The following is a 20,916-nucleotide window of genomic DNA, read 5'->3' on the forward strand; positions in this document are numbered from 1 at the left end:
AAATTTAAATTAGCTAGCCGAGCCTCTCAGTTGCCCCCCTCGGCTAGCCCGTCCCATTGAGGCACCGGAGGCACCAGCCAATGTCATCGTGACGTTCAGTTAGCTGTGCTGGCTAGCCACAGTCTGCGACCGTTCAGCCAGATAAGGACGTTCAGCGGCTGGAGCGTCTCTTCATTGGCTCATCCATCATCCACCAGTGTGTCCCTCCAAAAACATGGCGGCTCTCAAAGCTTTGTGCAGAGCGGAGACTGTGCTCTTCAAAAACCTACCAGGTCCCCGCAGAGCCAAAGTAAACTTGGCTAGCCACCAGTTCAGCAAGGTGTGTATTTAACGCTGGCATTGATGCATAGTAGAAAGATTGAAATGAGGCTGCTGTAAATGGAGGGGGAAGATTAAAATGGCATAACATCACGGAGACTTTATCTTTTTGTTGTCGTTTGTCGTTATGCATTAAATGAGCCCGGACAGTTTACCAGTTTTCACATATTATTTAAGTTTTCTTTCGGGTGATATCGTGGACTGACCTCCACTTATAGGCCACGTAACCAGACGGGAATTCTCACTGCAGCACATGTATTAGAAACTGTCGGCAACTTTCAGTAGGACCATAATGTAACAGATCAGTTGCGCTCATGCAATCAATCATCGATTTAAAACACACATAAATACACGTTTGTCAGACGTGCAGCTTAACATATGGTGTAGTTAATTGGCAAAGAGTGTGTATATATGTGTGTTGCATAAACGTCCCAAAACCATCATAGATATATACAAACGTATTATAATATGATATTTGAGTGTTATCGTGGCGTGATTATATCTAGTATTGTAATTTCAGAAATCAGTGCGATATCTGAGATTTTGCAGCTCATCATGGTTGTAGTTTCTTTGTAGCTTAGCTACTAGATGCTATATGAATGACACAACACAGCAGAATGTCTTGCAATTTATTATTATGATTATTATTTACAAACAATCTGACCACCAGGTATAATTTTAGTTGGCAAGTGTCAACACAGGATTTCAAATCTGAGTCCTCAGCAAATTTTTGTTTTGAGGCTCTTGGCTGTGGACTTCCCTGAATCTCTGCTCCCTTTGTTGTGGAATTCTGTTCAGCAGTTCTGTTTATCTTTCATTTCCTCCCCAGAATGGACTGGATCAACCAGGAACTGTACAGAAATATTAACTGCTCCCAGTAGTCCCACTATTTTTTAATAAGTTGCAACACTTTGCATTTAGAATTCATACATACTTTAATCCAGAATCTTTTACATTTTGCATCTGTTGCTAATGGAGCTCTTTTTATAAATACAAAAGATTTTTCTGTTTAAAGCCTAAAATGCCTTGTGTTCGCTAATGCTTTCTGCAGATCTGTGGCTGTTTCTTTTCCACTTCCAATCTGAGAAGCTCAAAGTTCTACTCAGATCCTATAGATGCAGTGAAAGATATCCCTGCTGGAGCTACCATTCTGGTTGGAGGTAATACGAAATTCTTTCACAATCCCACTGTAAAGTTGTAGAATCATTTCATACACATTTTGGTGCATGCAAGTTTTGTGCAGTAGCGAATCAGCTATGTTGAACAGTGCATGTATGTGGCAGGACTACTTTAAGTGAGCTCTACAGTGCTGGATGGTTAGCTTCCACACTGCGTACATAAATTCCGCAGCTCTTATTTATAGTCAAGTTCAAAGTGACATTGCCAAACACTTTCCATTCTGTCACATTTCTGAAGAAAGAAAACAGCCTCACTCATTGTAATATTAGAATTGTTGACACCCTACACACGCACACCCACACACACACACACACACACACACACACACACACACACACACACACACACACACACACACACATATAGGACTGAAATGACCTGGAATTTGACGCAAGGTTATTAGACTTTTGACTGTTGAGATCATCGTTTTTTGGGCAAACCTGCCATGGACATAGTCTACTAGGGGAAAGTTCAACCTTATATCATCATAGTTGAACTTTCACACAGTAATTCCTTGGTTGCTTCCATTTTTGATGTCTAATATTCATCACTTTTCTCCCAACACAGGCTTTGGATTATGTGGCATACCAGAGAATCTTATCAACAGTTTACTGAAGACTGGTGTTAAAGATATCACTGCTGTCAGTAACAATGCTGGGTAAGTTTTTGTAGCAGAGTGGAGGAATCCATAGCTTGTTCATGCATATGAGACTAATTTGAGAATGGCTGCATTCATTTTCAATGTCCGAAAAAACAATAGAATATATGCTTTCTGGTTGTACTAGATATGCATTTTTGTGAGGTCATCTACGCTGGGCTCAGTCACACTACATACTCACACATTAAGATCAAAACTGTGCTTATTGCCTCTAAGAAATGATAGTAGGGTCTATAAAGCAAAGAGTATTTAGTGAGTAAGTCTCTTGCCATCCCCTCTGGTGTAGCTCCTCTTGATATGGATTGTGATGTCTGATGAAGTGACAGATGACACTTGTGTTACAGCAGGTCTTTAATGTAAGTGTTAATCAGTAGTGGTTGTCTGTATCGGCATTGGCTTTGGTATTGATCTATACAACAAGTCAGTAATGGAAGTTTAGATGACCTTGTTACTGCATCTTCAGACAGGCAGTTTTAATTTGGAGAAATGCCCAGGAGTTAACTTTTGATAAGCTATCAGAGTTACCTGCATAAGGAGGAGGTTTGTTGCAGTGACAGCCACTCCCTCTGTGGTCAGGTGTTCTCATGTTAGATGTGTACCTTTGCTCTCAGCAGGACAGACTGAAATGATTTAGGATATGTCCCCTCTGGCACTTGGCATAGGCTGCCGACCATAAAGGCTTTTTATTTTATTTTCTGTCCTTTTATTACATTCCTTGATATCTCAGACTAAACTCTGAACTTCATGGAAGGGGAGGAAGTCTAAATCAAGATAATCCTAGTAAGAAAATAGTTTATTTTAAAAGAAATGTCAACTGGATAAATGAAATGTGACAACAGCTAATTGGAGGTTAAATGTGCTAGAGTCCTTCTAACTTTTAGTACCAGTTATTAGCCATGTATAATTGAAGAGTAAATTGAACAACTGTTCAAAGAAAATTCTATTAAGATCTTAGAAACCATACTTAAAGTTCAGCTGAAACACTTACATTGCAGACTGAAAATTTTCATTGCAATTTCCATGATTCACTTGCCATCTTGCAGCTTTCTAGTGTAATTTTAAACCCATGAGACATTTGCCTCAGTTGTTTATGCAGTAACTATGAAACTTGAGACTGAAGAGGAAATTTCCTGATAGACTACTGTTCTGGACTTAACTGAAACACTGGATCTTTTCAGTTGTCATTTTGCAGCTTTTAGTGCAATTTTTAAACCCATTATTCATTTACCTTAGTTGTTTATGCAGTAACTTTGAAACCTGAGGGTAAAAGGAGTAAATTTAACCATAGAAAACTGTTCAAAGAACAACGAAAGACGATAAACATCACATATATTCAGGATGTACTGTGTACTATCACTTTAACTGTAGTTTTCTGGAGCTTTTTAGTTCTCAAGTTGCACCTTTCTTTCTTTGACTCATTTGTTTACATAGCAGCTTTGTAACTTGAGACAAAGACTATTTTTATTTGCACTGCCTTTTAAAAGTTTGGTCACCCAGGTGATTTCATGTTTTTCATGAAAACACACACTTTCATTCATGTGCTAACATAATTCCACAAGGGTTTTCTAAAGCATCAATTAGCCTTTCAACACCATTAGCAGGGATGTGATTTTTCGGCGAATTCGCGGAATTCCGCTTTTTTTCAGGGATGGGAATTTACCGCGGATCCGCGGATTTCCGCCGATTTCATTTATTTGAACGCTGATTTCACAAGTTTGAACACTTTATTGTCGCTGATACTCCCACGCGATGATAACGACGTTAACGATAGCTTGTTAACGACGATTGTAAACGGCCCAGCGATTGGAAGTCGCTGCGCCGCTGCTTTTCTTTCAAAAATAAGGACACGTCTAAGTGACCTCAAACCTTTGAATGGTAGTATGTTTTCACTGCAGAACTGAGTTAGTACGTGAAGTGCCTGATTTGTACAAAATCCCACTCACTGTTTGAATGCGGTTATTTGCGTCAGAAGTTGTTCTAGCCTTCAAAAACTGACCTATTAAGTGTGTCAGTATGCAGGCTCATGAACAGAAGTTCACTAGACATTTCTCGTGGACTTTGATTTTTTTTTTTTTAGTTGGATATTGATTCATGGAACATGTACTCAAAATGTTTACTTGAGCCAGCCACCCCTTTTGAACCATGCTCCAAATGTTTTCCCTCTGCAAACCCAAGTTGTTGCAGAAAATTGGAATTACCTGCAAATATTGTAGTGAAATTTTTTATGCATAGTACATACCCTCCTTCCAGTTTCTTTACCGGTTTGACTGGAGCTTATAGGTAGAGACAGACAAGACAGGCATATATCTGGCTTATATTGCAATAACCGGAGGGGAGTTGGAAATAAGGAGTTCTATTGATGATAGCAGGAATGCATTAGAAATGTCTCTTCAAACTGATTCTTGTTCTGTGACAAAAACTGTTGGGCTTCCATCTCTCCACTGTTTTCTTTTCACATGTGAATTGTGTTAAAAATTTCCTGGCTCTGTAGGGAGGAGGGAACAGCCCTTGGAGAAGAGAGAAGTAGTTATGTAACATATAATTTTAGAGAGAAGATTCCTAACTCTGAAAACTCCTCTTCCTTTGCTTTATTCTTTTTCAGTGCCAGAATGTGTTCCTAATCCTTCTCAGTTAAACTTGCCAACCCAACAATGGTTTAGAGTCTCACTGATTTAATTTTGCACAGTGTTATTGGTACTGTCTCAGAAATAAAGAACAATGCAAACACAACAATGGAGAGGGTATTTTTACTGCTATGAAGTCCAAAAAAATCTGAACACTCTCTTAACATTCTACTATTATCTAGGTAATCTAAGTCTCCAGGAATCTTTAGGAGTGTAATACTGCAAAGAAGAAATATATATGTTAAATACGAAACTGTGATTGAAGTAGATTTGCAAGAACAGCTTCCTATCTTAATGACTCACTTTTAGAAATATACAGGACGTAAGGGGAATATGTTTGATGCTTTTGCGCATTAGGAGGGCTGAAAACTGATATGAATAAAGGAAAGTGATTCCAACCTTTGATGAGCTTTTAATAAGCTTTTGAGTGATGGACATTAATGGCCTATTTTTAGTAGCTATGAAAGGCAGGTTTATTTTGGTTTGGAAAATGCTGCCTAGTTGCAGTGTCATTTACACAGGTCTTATTTGAGAGGTGAAAATATAAGTCTAAATTTGATGGTACTGTCCTCAAACATGAGTTGATTCACTTGAGCTCTAACAGTGTCCTTAATTAAGGACATATTTCTTTTCTTTAAAATGTTTTTGCTTTATTGGAAACTACTGACTTTAGTGTCATTTTACTGCTATTTTGCTTCTCTGAACAAACACTGACACAGTGGGCTCTTGCTGCCCTGTAATATGAGATGAGAGGGATTCATCTGTACACAAGGAGATTATTAGGCTGTGACAGAACCGTCTCCCCCTGCAGCTTTATACTTAATATGTAATCAGCTGCTCCTGGGATTTTACACAGAGCAGAAAAGATTCTGTATAAATGTTAGTTAGATTTGTTTTCACTGCCTGAACCCGCTATGATCTTCGAGCATTGAACATTCTGTATGGGGAGCTTTTAGTCATTGAAAACCCAAACACACCAGTTTCATACACAAGATCACAACATGTTGACATGAGTTAATCTTGCCAAATTGTTTACATAGAATACGTATTATGTGTCAAAACACAGGCTATGTGTGTGAGTGTTTATCTCTGTCATCTGTTTTTGGTATTCTGGAGGCACATGGCCTACATTTTATGTCAGCTGACATGAGATTGGAGTTGAGAACAAAGCAGTAGTTCCTGATTCTCAGTGTCTTAGGATACAGAAAAAAAGGGTGTTCTCACTCTCTCCAAAGCTCAGCTTTCCTCTTTGCTTGGATTAGTGGAGCAGTTTCTCAGTAGGAGGATATTTTTGGAAACTTGCTTTAATATTAATGCACTGCAAACATGTTTTCAATGCTGGCCACCACTGCTCAAAAGAGGTCAGTCATTAAAAGTGATTTGACCTGACTGCGTTGTGTCCCAAGAGGTATACTGTTTGCTGTATCAGGGCGGGATGAGGAATACCTGATAAGATATTGGACTTTTATCTGGTGTCACAAGATAAAGCACAGTTTAAAACAGCTTTATGTGTTTTATTGCGACTACTGTGTAGACTCAGGTGTTTCAATAACCCGAGTGACACAAGAACCCTCCCCTGTCACAGGAAGTTATCAACTTTTCTGTTTATAAATCATGAACATATATTCAAGTTTGATCATCTAAATATGTGAAATTTTGCGTTGTAACCCAGACCTCAGATCAGCATGAGATTTACAGCTTCACTGAAGTGCTGTTTACAGTTTGTAATCATTCTGTGCATTTCTGACAGATGATAAACAACAATGTTCACAAATGGCTGCCTCAGTGGCAACTCCAGCCCCTGCAGCTGTGTTTGTTCTAATGAGCTTTGATTATGGCTGTGGATCACAGTTGGACTCTGCCTGTCTTTGCCTTATCTTTAAGATCAGAAACAAAGAAGCTATGTCAGTTAGTTAGGCCCAGTGCCAACCTTGAATAACCTCTGCAGTGCTTTCTGGTAATTTGAGCTATGTTACTTATTGTAGAAAGCAATGACATTCACAGTCAATGACTAGAACAAATCAGACTCTGAGCAGTGGAGGAAATATGACTGAAAACGGTCACAGTTGATGTAAATAGGATCTGTGACGCAAATCAAGAGAAAGTAATGCTTAAGTGTCCATAGAAAACAAACATCAGCAAATGTACTTGATGTAAAATGCACAGTACCCGATTACATAATTATTTGCTTAAAGACAGATTGTAGGGAAGGGTGTCTTGAATCTATGTATCAGATCTGCACATCAGGACACTACAATTTTTCCCATTCTTCTTTGGAAAGCTGCTCAAGTTAAAAAATAAAATAAAAAAACATTTCTGTCTTGGTATTTGTTTAATACACTGTAGCCATGTAAAAGTCAATAATACCATGTGTATGTATGTTTTCATCAGAGTGGATAACTTCGGCCTTGGCCTGCTGCTCCAGACTAAGCAGATCAAGAGGATGATCTCCTCATATGTTGGAGAGAATGCAGAGTTTGAGCGACAGTATTTGGCAGGAGAGCTGGAAGTGGAACTAACGCCACAGGTTGGTCAAAGCAACTAATCTGAAATGGTACCCACCCATGAAACCATATCCCTACACCAAATTCACTAATGAAATCTTAAATTCTAACATAAATTATCAGACATCATACTGTCTATATTTCATGCTTGACAGAACAAAGATACAGACTCAGTGAAAACTTGCAGTAGATACAAGTATATCTGTTACATTCATTTTATGTTCACCTTTGTTCCACAGGGTACTCTTGCTGAGAAGATCAGGGCTGGGGGTGCTGGGGTTCCAGCCTTCTTCACTGCCACTGGCTATGGTACTCTGATCCAAGAGGGAGGCTCTCCTATTAAGTACAACAAAGATGGCAGCATTGCCATTGCTAGTGAGAAGAGAGAGGTAGGAATTTTATTGTCCTGACGGTGGGGACTGCATTGAAGGAAAGTCTGGGCTCAAGATAAAGGACCAAAAAAGCCATCAAACGGGTCACCATGTTCATCCTTAACTGCATCCACCCACTCTTTACTCAGTTTGTGCTGTCGTTGTGCACAGGTACGAGAGTTCAATGGGAGGCACTACGTCATGGAAAAGGCCATCACTGGAGATTTTGCCCTGATCAAGGCATGGAAGGCTGACAAGGCAGGAAACATTGTTTTCAGGTAATTGATAAAATTGAATGCAAGAAAAGGAGTTCACACATTGTTAGCACAGCCTTGTTGTGTTATGGAAAAGTCATTATCTTGTAAAGGGTTTAGCTTCTTCCATCAATGCAGATTAGATTAGTCTTAATCACCTTGATTGGGTTTTCAGTCTGGTGGCACTGAGCTGGTGTAAAACATGAATGTCTGGAGAGTAGATGGATTTTTTTTTTTCACATTTTGACATGTTCTTAGTGAGTATTCAGTTAGCATTGCTTTAATTTCACTTCTGAGAAGAATCTTTGAGGAACCTATGGAACGATTATAATTGGTAGATTTTCAGTCTGTATTAGTTACATGATTTTCTTATTTATACATATCCCTAGCGTTAACATTGGCTTACTATATTTTGCAGTTAACGGACAAAATGCAGACCGGCATTATTGCTAATTATTGTCGATTAAGATAACTTCAATAATGTACTACATATGAATATCCTCATCATTTACATACATATCCAGACAAACAATTGCACTCGCATTCACACCTAGAGACAATTTAGAGTTAGAGCATGTTTTTGCACTGTTTTTGGACACGGAGAAAACCCAAGCATGCACAGGGAGCACATGCAAACTCCATGTAGACAGATCCAGGGAAGGTCGGGACGCAAACCGGGGATCTTCTAGATGCTAGGTGGAAGCGCTAACCACCAATCCCACTGTGCAGCCCACACCAAATCAGTGCATGTGAATAATCATAATTACTGGCTGTAGTAAAATCTTTCGCCACAGGAGGGCAGTGTCCTCCAGTATACTATGAGCTCATACTGCACATCAGATATTGGATCACACAGAGTTTTCTAAATTGCTTGCCATCTATGATTTTTTGTTCAAATATTTTCTTGCCTCATATTGGCTTTAATAACATATCTGCCTTGCTCATCAGGAAAACAGCCAGGAACTTCAACCAGCCCATGTGTAAAGCAGCCAAAACCACCATAGTTGAGGTGTGTATTATCAACAACACATTCACATGCTTTTAATGTCTGCCTACAGCATGGCTCTTTACACATTTCTGCCAGTGGACTTACTATCTCAGATTTAGCTTTCCATTATTGATTTTCATGTATTATGTTGGTTTTCATTTTCTAGGAATTTAGCTTTCTTTGGCCCAAAGCTGAACTATGCTATCTAGGCAAAAAATGTGAATAATATAAATTTAAAAAAAATCAATACTCAAACACAATAGCAACCAATCACAAATAATACTTGTTCATATATATCAATACAAATATCCCAAATAAAAGCAAAACTCAGTCAAATGTAATCATCCTGTCACCTACAACTACATGCAACTTGAGTAAAAATATTTTAATGATGCCAAACAGGGGAGCATGAAGGAAAATGGGTTAAAATTAGATTAGACTTGAAGTACATCCAGTAGCCTGTAGAGCAGTAAAATATGTAAAATCCCTCAAAGGACATTATAGAGACTATTCCCTTTTTTACACTCATGGTCTGGAGCAGAAATGTGGCACAGGCCTGTTACAGGTATAAAGCAAAGTGTTTTATGGTTGGGCCTTGAACACAGCACCTTGAACTATAAACTGTTTTCATTCAGACTGTGTCCAGCTGTGTCTGGGCTGTCTGCAAAATAGCTAGTTTCAATATATGTCTAGTTATCCACCTGTCTAGCATTTGACCACTTAGAAATGTGATCGCTCATCTCCTCCCTCGGTGTGTGTATTTGTGTTTGTCTCCTTCTCTGCCCCTCCAACACACAAACAGCTTCACACCTCCCATATAGACTCGGTTTGATTCAGAGAGCAGCAGGAAGAAAAACTGTGTGTGTGAAAACCATAAAACACAGGGACTTTCTGAAAATAAATCGGGAGGAGAGGGTCTCTCATAAATCTAACCGAGTTTCACAAAGCACATTTTCAATTATTCTACGGTTGCTGGACCTGAAATTCAGTCTCCCGTTGATTAGAAATGTCTGGGAACAAATGGGGAGAGTGAATTCTGTCACCGTGCAGCTGTTATGAAGACTTCATGGTTGATTAAACACAAATTTTAGGTTATAGTGCTGAGTAGAACACATTCATAATTTAGTGTAATTTCTAATACGGTGTAGCTGTAATGACAATTATTCCAATAATGGCCATCAATGACTGATGGAAAATCATTGCCATGGTATAACAGAAGTTTGCCCAGTTTTCTTATTCAGAGATAATGAGACTAGTTGCTCTCTTAGCAGGGATTCCTCAGTGGCATGAACGAAAATAATAATACTGATAATGAAAAAGCTATGTAAGATGGTGGATATAATACTTAACTGCCTGCTTCAATCTTTATGCACTCAGAATCGTCCAGTCAAGGTGTTCTTGGGGAGAGGAAAGGATGAAACAATTCTTTAAAGGGATTAGAGACCCGGGGGATTTTCGGACCAATGAATAGTAGTGTTTCTTTCTTTTTTTTGAAATTCCAGGTGCATTTCTAAGATAGGTTTTTTTGGCATTTCTGCTCCCATACAGTGGCAAGTGGCAGAAATCATATGAAAGAAAAAGAGAACAAATGAAATGACAAGTTAAAAGTAAGATTTAGATCCCATACTATCACAAGCTTCCAGAAAGTGTCTTTCTTGTACCAGTTAACAAGGTCTGAGAAATGTTACGAACACAGACATCCTCTGCAGAGTGTCACAGAGTGAGATATACATAAACAGATTGACTTAATATTTAAAACAAGGACATGCTATATACTTTGCTTTTCAATAGAAGGCTAGACAGACTTTATTATTTAAACTTTTTATTTATTTGTCAGGGACTGTGCACAAAAACATACATTTCACAGGAAACGAGGTGTATTGTGTTAGATTTTGCAGTCCTTGGACAGGTAGGCACAATAGCAAATATTAAAGACAAGTTTGTATCCAAGGTACTAATACAGATATGGCCCCAATGCACAGCACTGCTACTGTACTATTCCATTGGTCTATACACAACATGAGAAGTCACAGTGATATAAGGATAAAGATGCTGTGTCTGTGTCTGATTAATAAGTGTAGCCTAAAGAAATGTAATCTTAATGGCCTATTTATGAAAAGAATTATAATAATGCATCCATCAATTAACCACACCTCAAAAAACCTTCTCCAACCTGACACAAATCATCTTATTTTGGAATAGGGAAGTTCTGCATCTGAACGTAATCTGTTTTAAATGTAATTTCATGTTCCAGACTGTGTCAAACAGTTGTCAGTTTCAGCCTAGTATTTGAAGGTTCTGCACTTAACTCCTTTTTCGTACTGTGCTATAATAACCAAGCTTGTCATACACGTATCATCTAAAGGCTTCAGTCAAGTTTGGCATTCATTGTAATTTGTGTTGCAGTTTGATAAATGATGTCAAACTAGAATTTAGTAAATTTCAAAACTGTCTTCCCTACATTCTCTGGCTAATTTTTTGATTGACTTGTTTATTGAAATATGACGGCAAGAAGTCAAGTAAAGTAATCTACTTTAGAATCGTAGTATAGTTTTCTTATCTTTCATAAATATATCATTTAAGATAAAAATGCTTTATCATGTGTGAATTCGGACTAACAATTCATCAGGAGTATAATTAAGTGCTTGGAATCCCATCATAGCTCTGACATGGTGACTTGTTTGATTGTATCTGCCATTTTTTTTATGGCGCCTTTTTATGACAAGTAGCATATGAACGCTATGTCAACTTATTGGTGACCATAAAGTGAAAGGCCTGTATTGTAGTACCCATTAAGAACCTTTTACGTCTTGCAGGAGCAATTACTGTCTCCATGTAAATAGATTTATCTTTAGGATTCAGTGCATGTTCAGTCATAAATGTGGGGATTAGTCATCAATATTGACCCTGCTGTCTTGGTGCACTGGTTATTCATTTAACTTGCTGCTCAGCTTGGCAACTCAGGCCAATGTGCGGCAAGCTCCTAGATGATCATGTTGCACATCTGCTGGGCTAGATTTCTTCCCTGTAATGTATAAGCGGTCAGATAGGTTCAAACTGTTTAGCAATTAATGATTATCAAAGTTCAAAAAATGTCAGGACATTCTGGCGGGATCCAGACAGGACTCTAGGACCATGGGTGAAAAATAATTTCCTTGAGTTCTGTCAGGCACCTCACGGTTTCAAAAGGGAAGTCATTTAAAATGCAACTGTAACTGTACAGAAACAACTAGGCTAATTAGTTAGATTCAGTCCAGGTTATATTAGTGTAAATCCTGTCATGGAAATGTTTTATCAGCTGTGAAATTCAGTCCCTTAGTAAAAAAAAAATAAAGAAAATCCCAAAACATTCATATCAGAATGATTCTAGTCACATTTTTATTACCTACTATAATCCCATGACTTTCAAGTAAGTGAGTATGAGAACTCATTATGAGTTTCCCCTTCACAAATGGCAAAAGCTGGTGTCCATTAACCTCTTGAATAAAGTTCTGAGTAGCGGACCCACTCCTCTCTGATAGATGTTTGAATTATCTGTGCTTGAACTGTTAACTTGCAGACTGAGCTGGCGCAGTCTGCAGCTTTTTAATAAATCTGAAAGTTAGCTAAATGTATGCACCATAAATTTACAGCTTTCTTTTAAAGGCATATTCATTTTAGATTTTGTACATACTCTATATATCATTTACTGCCTCCCGTCAAAGTATCCGCTTTAATTTAAATTCAAAGCATCTTCTTCTCTTAAGACTCAATAATTGTGTCTCTGTGTAATACATTAAATCCCTGAGAGTCTAACAGATACGTACATATGTAACCTGCTGACTCCTCTTCTGTAACACATTAATACCAATTCTGGGAAGCAAATTCAGATGGTCTCTCAGTATCCAATGGTTTCCCCATTTAAGCGACTCCACATTTACTATATTAACGGTAAATTAATTAACATATTGTTGTATTCTGTTATACATGACATTATGGTAAGTCCATCCTCTACACTTAGAGATGAAATTTTGATGATAGCCAACATTAGTGCATCATTTCGTCAAGTCATTGAACTCGACCAAATGTCGTTGCCTCTGTCCAGTCCAGCTTTTGACTGGGAGTGTACATCTACTTTAATTTTTCCAGAATTTTAACTCCAAGAGATTGGAGAGGTGTCAGAAAGCAAGACGACACAAAAGCAAATTACACAAAAGAAAATTACCAGATCATCACCAGCTCCTGCCATGGTTGCTAGGCAACCAAACCCTGCTATTCAATTTTTCAATGTTCCACAGTATCCAGCTGGTCCAGTTATTCCCTTATCGCAGGTACAATGAAAGGGCCCATTGCATTGTGGGTTACAATGCGCCAGAGACTGAATCAAAGCAGTGGTTTTTGCTGTTGTTCGACTATCAGTGACAGTAAATGAGTCAACTGTATTCTAGTAGAGATGCAATGTAGTGGTGTGGGTGATAGTGTGCACGCACTACCAACCAGTCATGCATGAATTGAATGAATGTATTTTTAAGTGTGTTTTGTTCTTTTAGCAAGCCAAGAGGTCTAATTGGATATAAATGTCCTCCATCCTCAGGGGTTTTAAGCATCAGCCTCCCACTGTATATTTGTGTCAAAACAGCATTAGTGGTTGCTACTCTTAAAGAGACTGGTTTTGTGCTTTGACCTTGATTATTGTTGCAACAAAAAGACCTGCAACATTTCCTAACTAAATAGGTAACAGGAGCATTTCTGTTTCACTTGTGACTTATAAATTGAACTTACTGTAGTTTATGTTTAAGTTTTTCGACTCCAGCGTTTATCCTTAGAATGATACGTGTTGATGTTAAAACACTGCTCTGGTCTTTTCTTTGGTACCAAAAGCCTTATGCCTTGTTTGCTCGCTGCTGGAATTTCAAGCAGTTATTACAGCTTGCAATTTCTGTGCTATTTTTCTTCCCTCACCATGCCTTGTTTAGTTTTCTAGTCTTGTTCTTGATTTGTGAACCTCACTAACTCCATAACTGAAGCAGTTGTTGACAATTAATTACAAAACCACTTGTGTACCCCACCATTTCCTGCCTGCAGAGGTTTGCTTTTGTGTGCATTAGATGCGCAATGTATTCTTTCTATTTCTGTTTTGTCCAAGTTATACAGGACGGATGTGGTGGATGGTCTAAGTGATACCCATTCCAACCTTTCTCGTGTTGCAGAAATGATGTTAGATTTAATCAGATTCAGATGTGATGTTTGAATCTGAACTTACAAAAAAATCCTTATTTGTGGAATGTGGAAATGGTACTTGTTTTGAAGTACTTTCTCTTCAAAGACATTGTGCGTTACAGAGTCCTCATGATTCAAAAAAACAAGTTGTATTTGACAGCATCAGTGTTAGCAGTGTTCTCAGCATAGTGTCATTTTTTTTCTTTTCTTTTTGCAGACTTTGAGCTGAAACCTCTCCAAAGCAAATGGTGGTAATTGCAGGGCTTGCTAGGCTACAACCACAGTAAATTGCTGTAATACCAATAGGCAGATGGGTTTAAAAGCCTTTGACATTGCCCCCCAAAAGTGTGACACACTCATTTGTCTGCATGCAAAAGGAAGACGATGTATCACAGTGACTGATATAATTAATATTACGCTTCTACATCCATTAAACAGCAAGTATCTTGAGATGTGATACTACGCATCAGTTCATGAACTGGGAACATGATAGTGTCAAATGACAGCATATATTTATTGTAGTAGTGAGTAAAGCATATTGAGCTCATGAAACAACTCATCCAACATATCTAGTAAGCTGAACCATGCAATTTTGTGTTAGAATTCCTAATATTTAAAATGTTCCCTTCTCTACGTCTTTATAGGTCATATTTCTGAAGATACTGTATTTGAATCACCCTTTATTGATTATTTTTTTAATATGTGAGCATTACTAGTAGCATTACAGAGTTAAGCAACTGTGCAAAACCCTGCATTTAAGTGTCGATTTTCTTAAACTAAATTTAGGATTCAAAATTTAGTTGCTTAATTTGTCAATTTTTTGTTTCTGCAAAATATTTCTGCATGTAATGAACATAGAATTCCTATTGAGGTCAGATTGCAGCAATTGACTTAATATGGCCAATGTGATTGTAACTGCTCAGGCTTTGATGCATCACTTCAAATGTATTGTTGAGCTAAATGGAAAAGGTAATCACTTATTACAGCTTCCATTTCTAGTCATATTGAAGCCAGTATTTGCTCATCTGCATTGCTGAAGAATTTTGCTAAAGGATCATTCCGAAATAAATGCTTCTATCCTGAGCTAAAGAAGATTATTGCAGCATTATAGTCATCTTAAATAGAGCGAGCTGCCTCTTTTGCTGGTGTAGAATTATTTGGATGCAAGTCAGGTTGACATAGACTTAAATTCAAGAGTCATGCTGACAGAGGAATGAAACTGAAGCCAGTGACAGAAGGCTGAGGTTCAATAATCAGCTTTAGGTCACTGTAGGATGGGTTTAACAGACTGGCAGAGAAGAGTAGAGAAAATATCAATAAAACGATATGATGGGAGCAAGCAGAAGAAGAAGACCGATTTGCTGAACATATGCGCAAACCGAATGCTTGACTAAAAGTTCAAAGTTTCCTCACAGCTGCCTATCATGTGAATCTGAAGCACATTGCATTGAGACTTATGTGTTCTTTGAAATGTAAACATTGCCATTTGAGCTGAGAGCAGAGTTGTCCGTTCCAAATGTTCATGGCACAAAGTGCTTTAGTGTACAGTGTGTGTTATTTGAAAAATTTATTTTTAGTTCTTGTAATGTTGTCAAGGTTTGCATTGGCGGGCTGTCTCATTTTCTGGATAACATGAAGGCTGCCATAGGCGAGGCACTGAGAGGAAACAGATTGCTCGTGATGCCAGTATTTCGGGTTAGAGGATAGAGTCGTAGCTGAGCCCTGAAAGTGGCAACAGAGGATGGCCAAGTGCCCACACACAAGCGCGCACACACACACACACACACACACACACACACACACACACACACACACACACACACACACAATGGGAGGAAGATGGAGAGGCTATAAATACACACAGTAATGAGAGGGTGGTGTCTCTATCATTCTCATGCCCTGTTGCCTGTAGCTGCACCATCTCTTTCTCCTGACCTCTTGACTGTCGCTTTTCACTCACACACCCAAACAAACATAGGTTTTGGGAGCAATATAAATTCAGGTGACTCTGCAGTTAACGGTCTAAGCTGCTTAGGCTTTTACAGGCCTGAATATCTCTGTTTGTTTTAATGGAATTTCTCTGTTTAGTAAAATTTAATAAAGGCTTTAACTGAATAAATTTTATTTCCATGAGGCCTCAGGGTAGACAAGTCCATTCTACATGTTGTTCCAAAACACAGTAGCCAAATGACTACTTACCAGATGGCCATTAACTCTGATATTCATGGTGATTCCCTGTGATTTTGGTGACTCACAGACCTTATGTTTTGGCTCTCTTTCAGGCCAAATGTCCATTTATATACACATTTCTGTCTTCAGAGGAAAGGATCTGTTCTCAGCTTGCTCTGCAAATTTGATGTCAACCTTAGCATTTGATATTGATATATTTTGTGAACTAGATGCTAATGATGAGTGACTTAATCTTCATTATCAGAGAAAAAATGTAAAGTTATTGAAGGATCCTCAAAGAATCATAATAGCAGTGCTCTTCATTCACTCCATCCATTTCCTTTGTAATTGAGGGTGTAGTCAGCATTACAGCCCCTCGGAACTGATGGCTTACTAATATTTTTTAGACCTGACAGAATTACACTGTGCACATTATTTGACACTGTTCCTGTTGGTTAATTTGGCGATTGTGAATGTAGGTCAGTTGGCCAACAGGAGTACAATCAACTCAAATGAATACCTTTATCCAGAGTGCACTGAGTCAATTTGGTATTAAAAGGTTGTCTGTGCAGCTGATTTACTCTCTGAAAGTGTGTTGGTGCTTTTCACGTACTGATCATAATCAAGCATTCATGCACATGTAACAGGCGTGCTACTCATAATATGACGGGAAAGCATGAACTCATTTCTGTTCTCACACTGTTTTTTCTTCTATATATTTAAAAATGTGATCCAACTCTAGATTTCATTTTGGTCAAACAAACACTTGCAAGTGTGCCATGTTTCCAGGAGGATTGTTTATTAACTGTAAAGGGATCACTGTATGCAATAACGCTGTTGGTGGTTTATTCTAGGAATTTGGTGGCATGGTGTACCAATCAGCATGAAATTAACAAGATTTGACTAAGCTCATGGCCTAAAAAAGCACAAACTCATGGTGCGAAAAAAAAATGCTTGCCGTGTCCCCAGAGGGCACTTTGATTCCCTCTATCCTCCTGCCAGCTCACTTCATGCCTCGCTCTGCTCTCATTGATGTGAAAATCGTTCTACAGATACAGGAATATCAATGTCTATGCATGTGCCTGTTTGCTGGCTGGACACACCTGCTCATTTGCGTGTGTGTGCTGACGCGTTGTTCTTGTGTGTTTTTATTATTATTTTATTTTAATGCTTTATCCTTCCTCGTCCGTTGAACCCCCTGTCTGAACTACATCTGAGCACCAGTGCAGCCGGGACACATCACATAGATGAAAGGAACAGAGGCTTTTTTATGTACACAGCACATTTAAATTGTATGAGCTTGTTATTGTGCCGTGACTTAGCTTTGGAAGGCTAATTGAAAATAGGGCTAAATACATGGTTTGTTTGCAGTGTGTGAGAGACCAAAAACAGACATGAGAAAAAACCCAGTTCTGAGATGTGGATTCTTTCATTTTTGCAAGGGCTCACTATTTGACATCTTTTAATTGAAAAGACAAAATTAGGCATTGATATTGTTAATGAAATTATCCATCTGAAGCATTGAAATGCATGATACCAAATGCTTGTTGGGATTTCCGTGCCCCCAGTGTTCCATATTTTGTCACCGTTTTATAATGTGATGAGCATAGCCTTGCTTGATGAAGATATCTGACGGAATCATCAGTCGCACAAAAGACAGATCAAGCCCCCAGAGAAAGATGTGGGTGAATGTGTGGGACGGCTGTATCAGTGCTCTCGCGCTACCAATCTCATCTCACATGGCCTCGTTTTCACCGTGGCGCATCAGAGATTTACAATAAACCGACCAAGAGAACCAAAAAAAAAGAGTCTAAAATCACTTTACTGTCCTGAGTGGCCTGAGCTCATGAGAGACCAAAACCTCCGTATCCATGACAACGCTAAGATGGGATCCACTCTTAGCCATTGACTCCTCTCAGTCAGCGCTGAGTGCTGAGGGAGGAAGTAGAGATAAGGAGAGATTCAATTCAATTTGCTCTGAACGGCTGCTTGCCCCTCATGTAAATGGAATAAGTAGGTTACACTCTAAGCTACACAGTAGTGAAGCACAGAAAAGTAGACGGGAGGGCGAGAATTGTGTTGTCATGGTTAAGCTGCCTTTTGGTCCCCAGAGATGTGATGATAACTCTCATGCTCTCTCCTTTTCTCCTTTTAATTCTGTCATTTTCAACTACTTCTACGCCCTTTGAGGAAAAAAAAAATTGCATCTTCTTCTCCTCCTTGAGGACCTGTTTGATGAGGGAAAATCAGTTCAATCTAAAGGATGCTTATTATTGAACCTTTACCAGCTTATTTTGATTCCTATGTTGACTTGAAATCTCAGGGACTGCAGTGTTTAAGGCTATGACTTACTGTACCTCTGAAAATGATATATGAAGCTGTCTGCCAGAGCAGACTACAAATGGACAATAAGATTTAGTGGAGCCCACACATGTTGTACAACTCTGTCTGAACACCTGTATAAGTGTAGGCTGGAGGCTCAGTTTATAGCAGTTCCTAATGTTACTTAAGGAAGAAGGAGCAGGTGTGTTTGTTGGGGGATTTCTATCTCAGTCATGTTGACCCAACTCTATTTAAATCAATAGCCACTTCCATCTTGTTACTCAGACAGAAATAATCCCATTCCTATACAGTCCTCTTCTACTGCTGTACTCCGTCTACATGAAGGTGGTGCACTTCTGTCTCAGAGCATGGAATATATTGTTTGGTTGATATCTGAGTTGCATAATGTTCTTATCATGCTGCCGTAAGAAGCAGAAAAGAAATAAAGTGTTACAAGGATATATTTAGTATAGTATATTTAGTATACCAGTAGCTTGTGTTACAGCAGCTTAGTCAGAATGACTGAGCTGAAATGTAAATGCTGAAAGAGAGTCCTGACCCACTGTTTCAGTTCATGGAATAGACCTCATTATTATTGGTCAACTAGTCATGCATAGTCAGACCGTTCTGCAACACAAAGTGGTCTGGCTGCATTCTGCTGTAGGGGTAAAAAATAAACCACTCTTTTTGTGTTTCTTTAAACCAATTAGTCATTTTCAGTGTGGCTAAGCGAAGAATGTGGCTTTGGTGTTCCCTCAAAAATAATGATAGAGGAATTGCTTTGATGCCAGGAAGAAAGGCAACCACTACGATTAAAATTTCTACTTCACCCAATAAGAAGCAGGGCTGTCTTGCTGCACAATCCAAATCCTCAGCAAAATATAAAATTCTCAGCGTTTAGGTCATGAGGTGTTGTTGTTGTTTCACGTAGTGAGAGGGATTTTGAAAATGGTAAGACAGTGAAAGGGGTTGAAATGCAAGGCTAATGGCAGGGTTATATCCACAGTCTACATCTAGCGAGTCAGAACAGGCATGTCTGATTATTGGATAAAACATTCAACCTAGTAAGCTGAAAAATAAAATGATGAAAAGTTGTCTTTGAATTACACATATGTAAAGCATAAGAAATCACAGCCATATTAATGACGTTTTGTGTTGGAAATAATACTATTCTAAATTTTGACAAGATTTTCATTTCTACTGATTGAATGCTAATAATTGGTTTCAGCCCTCAGAAGGCCATATTGGTTAAGCACTGATAAATGTGATAATATGTAACTGAACGTTGTTTTCCATTAGAGACAATTTGCAAATTTCTTTTGACGTTGGTGTTTGGTTTGACCAAAATCCCTCTTGCCTCAATACAATCTTTTCCATGCACCTCTACTATCTATCACCTTTGATCCCAGGATCAAGCTACATCCCTACGGCTTTTTGTGTCAGATGATTCTCTTTTGTTTTCAATTAACCAAGCTGCTTTTGATACACAAACGGAGTCCACTGGTCTCACTGGAGTGACATAAAGAATACACTCTGAAATATCTTCCACATTTACCCTGTCTTTCTTGTGAAGCACGTTACAGTATCAGAATTTGGAACCGGTAAAGTCACATTTGGAGAAGAAAAATTCTGCAATTTACCATTTCATTTAGCAGATGAGATGTACATCTGATTCTGCATCACTATTACCAATAACTGAATCTCAATTGTGAATCCATAAATTTGAAAATGTTGCCTTTAAAATTTTGGCTAGTTAATGAAAACCAAGATTATGTTTTGAGATCAACCTGGAGAGTAGCAAAGGATCTGTTGGCTTTTTATCAGTTACCCTGTTGAATTTCATAGCTGGGTAGGCAGAAGTCATTTTCTGGCAGCATGTTTCCATCTGTTCATGGTTTCCTTATCTGAACTTTAATCTCAAGTATCATGTGGCATTTTTGAAGTGAGCCTATCACTCTGTGTCTCTGTGTAGGTGGAGGAGATGGTGGATGTTGGAACTTTTGCTGAAGAGGACATCCACATACCCAGCATCTATGTCCACAGGATCGTCCAGGGAGCCAGCTACGAGAAAAGGATTGAGGTAGAAAACAAGACCTTTCAGAGCTTACACAAGAGGAAAATTCATACATGAAAGACATGAAACAGCATGTTGTATCCATTTTCTCTTTAGTGTCTACATTATGTTACTGTGGGCGTCACTGTGATGAAAATCTAATTACAATAAGGAATTATTCATTCATAAGTCTAATAAATTATTAAACAGTGATAAATGATTAATCCTTTAACAATAAAAGTGTGGACTTGATGCCTTTCTGGCACATGCTGTTTTT

General features: G+C 38.5%; 1 protein-coding gene across 1 annotated transcript in view; it reads left to right on the forward strand.

Moving 5' to 3' along the window:
• The first annotated feature begins 68 nt into the window (after positions 1-68).
• Positions 69-20,916, forward strand: part of oxct1a (3-oxoacid CoA transferase 1a) — a 44,242-nt gene continuing 23,394 nt past the window's right edge. Inside the window, exons 1-8 of the mRNA XM_022191215.2 lie at positions 69-319; positions 1,370-1,478; positions 2,065-2,155; positions 7,171-7,306; positions 7,523-7,672; positions 7,826-7,932; positions 8,857-8,917; positions 20,559-20,666. Of these exons, the coding sequence (XP_022046907.1) occupies positions 215-319; positions 1,370-1,478; positions 2,065-2,155; positions 7,171-7,306; positions 7,523-7,672; positions 7,826-7,932; positions 8,857-8,917; positions 20,559-20,666 (867 nt within the window). The 5' untranslated portion in view covers positions 69-214. The remainder of the gene's footprint in view (positions 320-1,369; positions 1,479-2,064; positions 2,156-7,170; positions 7,307-7,522; positions 7,673-7,825; positions 7,933-8,856; positions 8,918-20,558; positions 20,667-20,916) is intronic.

Source organism: Acanthochromis polyacanthus, chromosome 7 (genome assembly GCF_021347895.1).
Source record: "Acanthochromis polyacanthus isolate Apoly-LR-REF ecotype Palm Island chromosome 7, KAUST_Apoly_ChrSc, whole genome shotgun sequence".
Lineage (NCBI taxonomy): Eukaryota > Metazoa > Chordata > Actinopteri > Pomacentridae > Acanthochromis > Acanthochromis polyacanthus.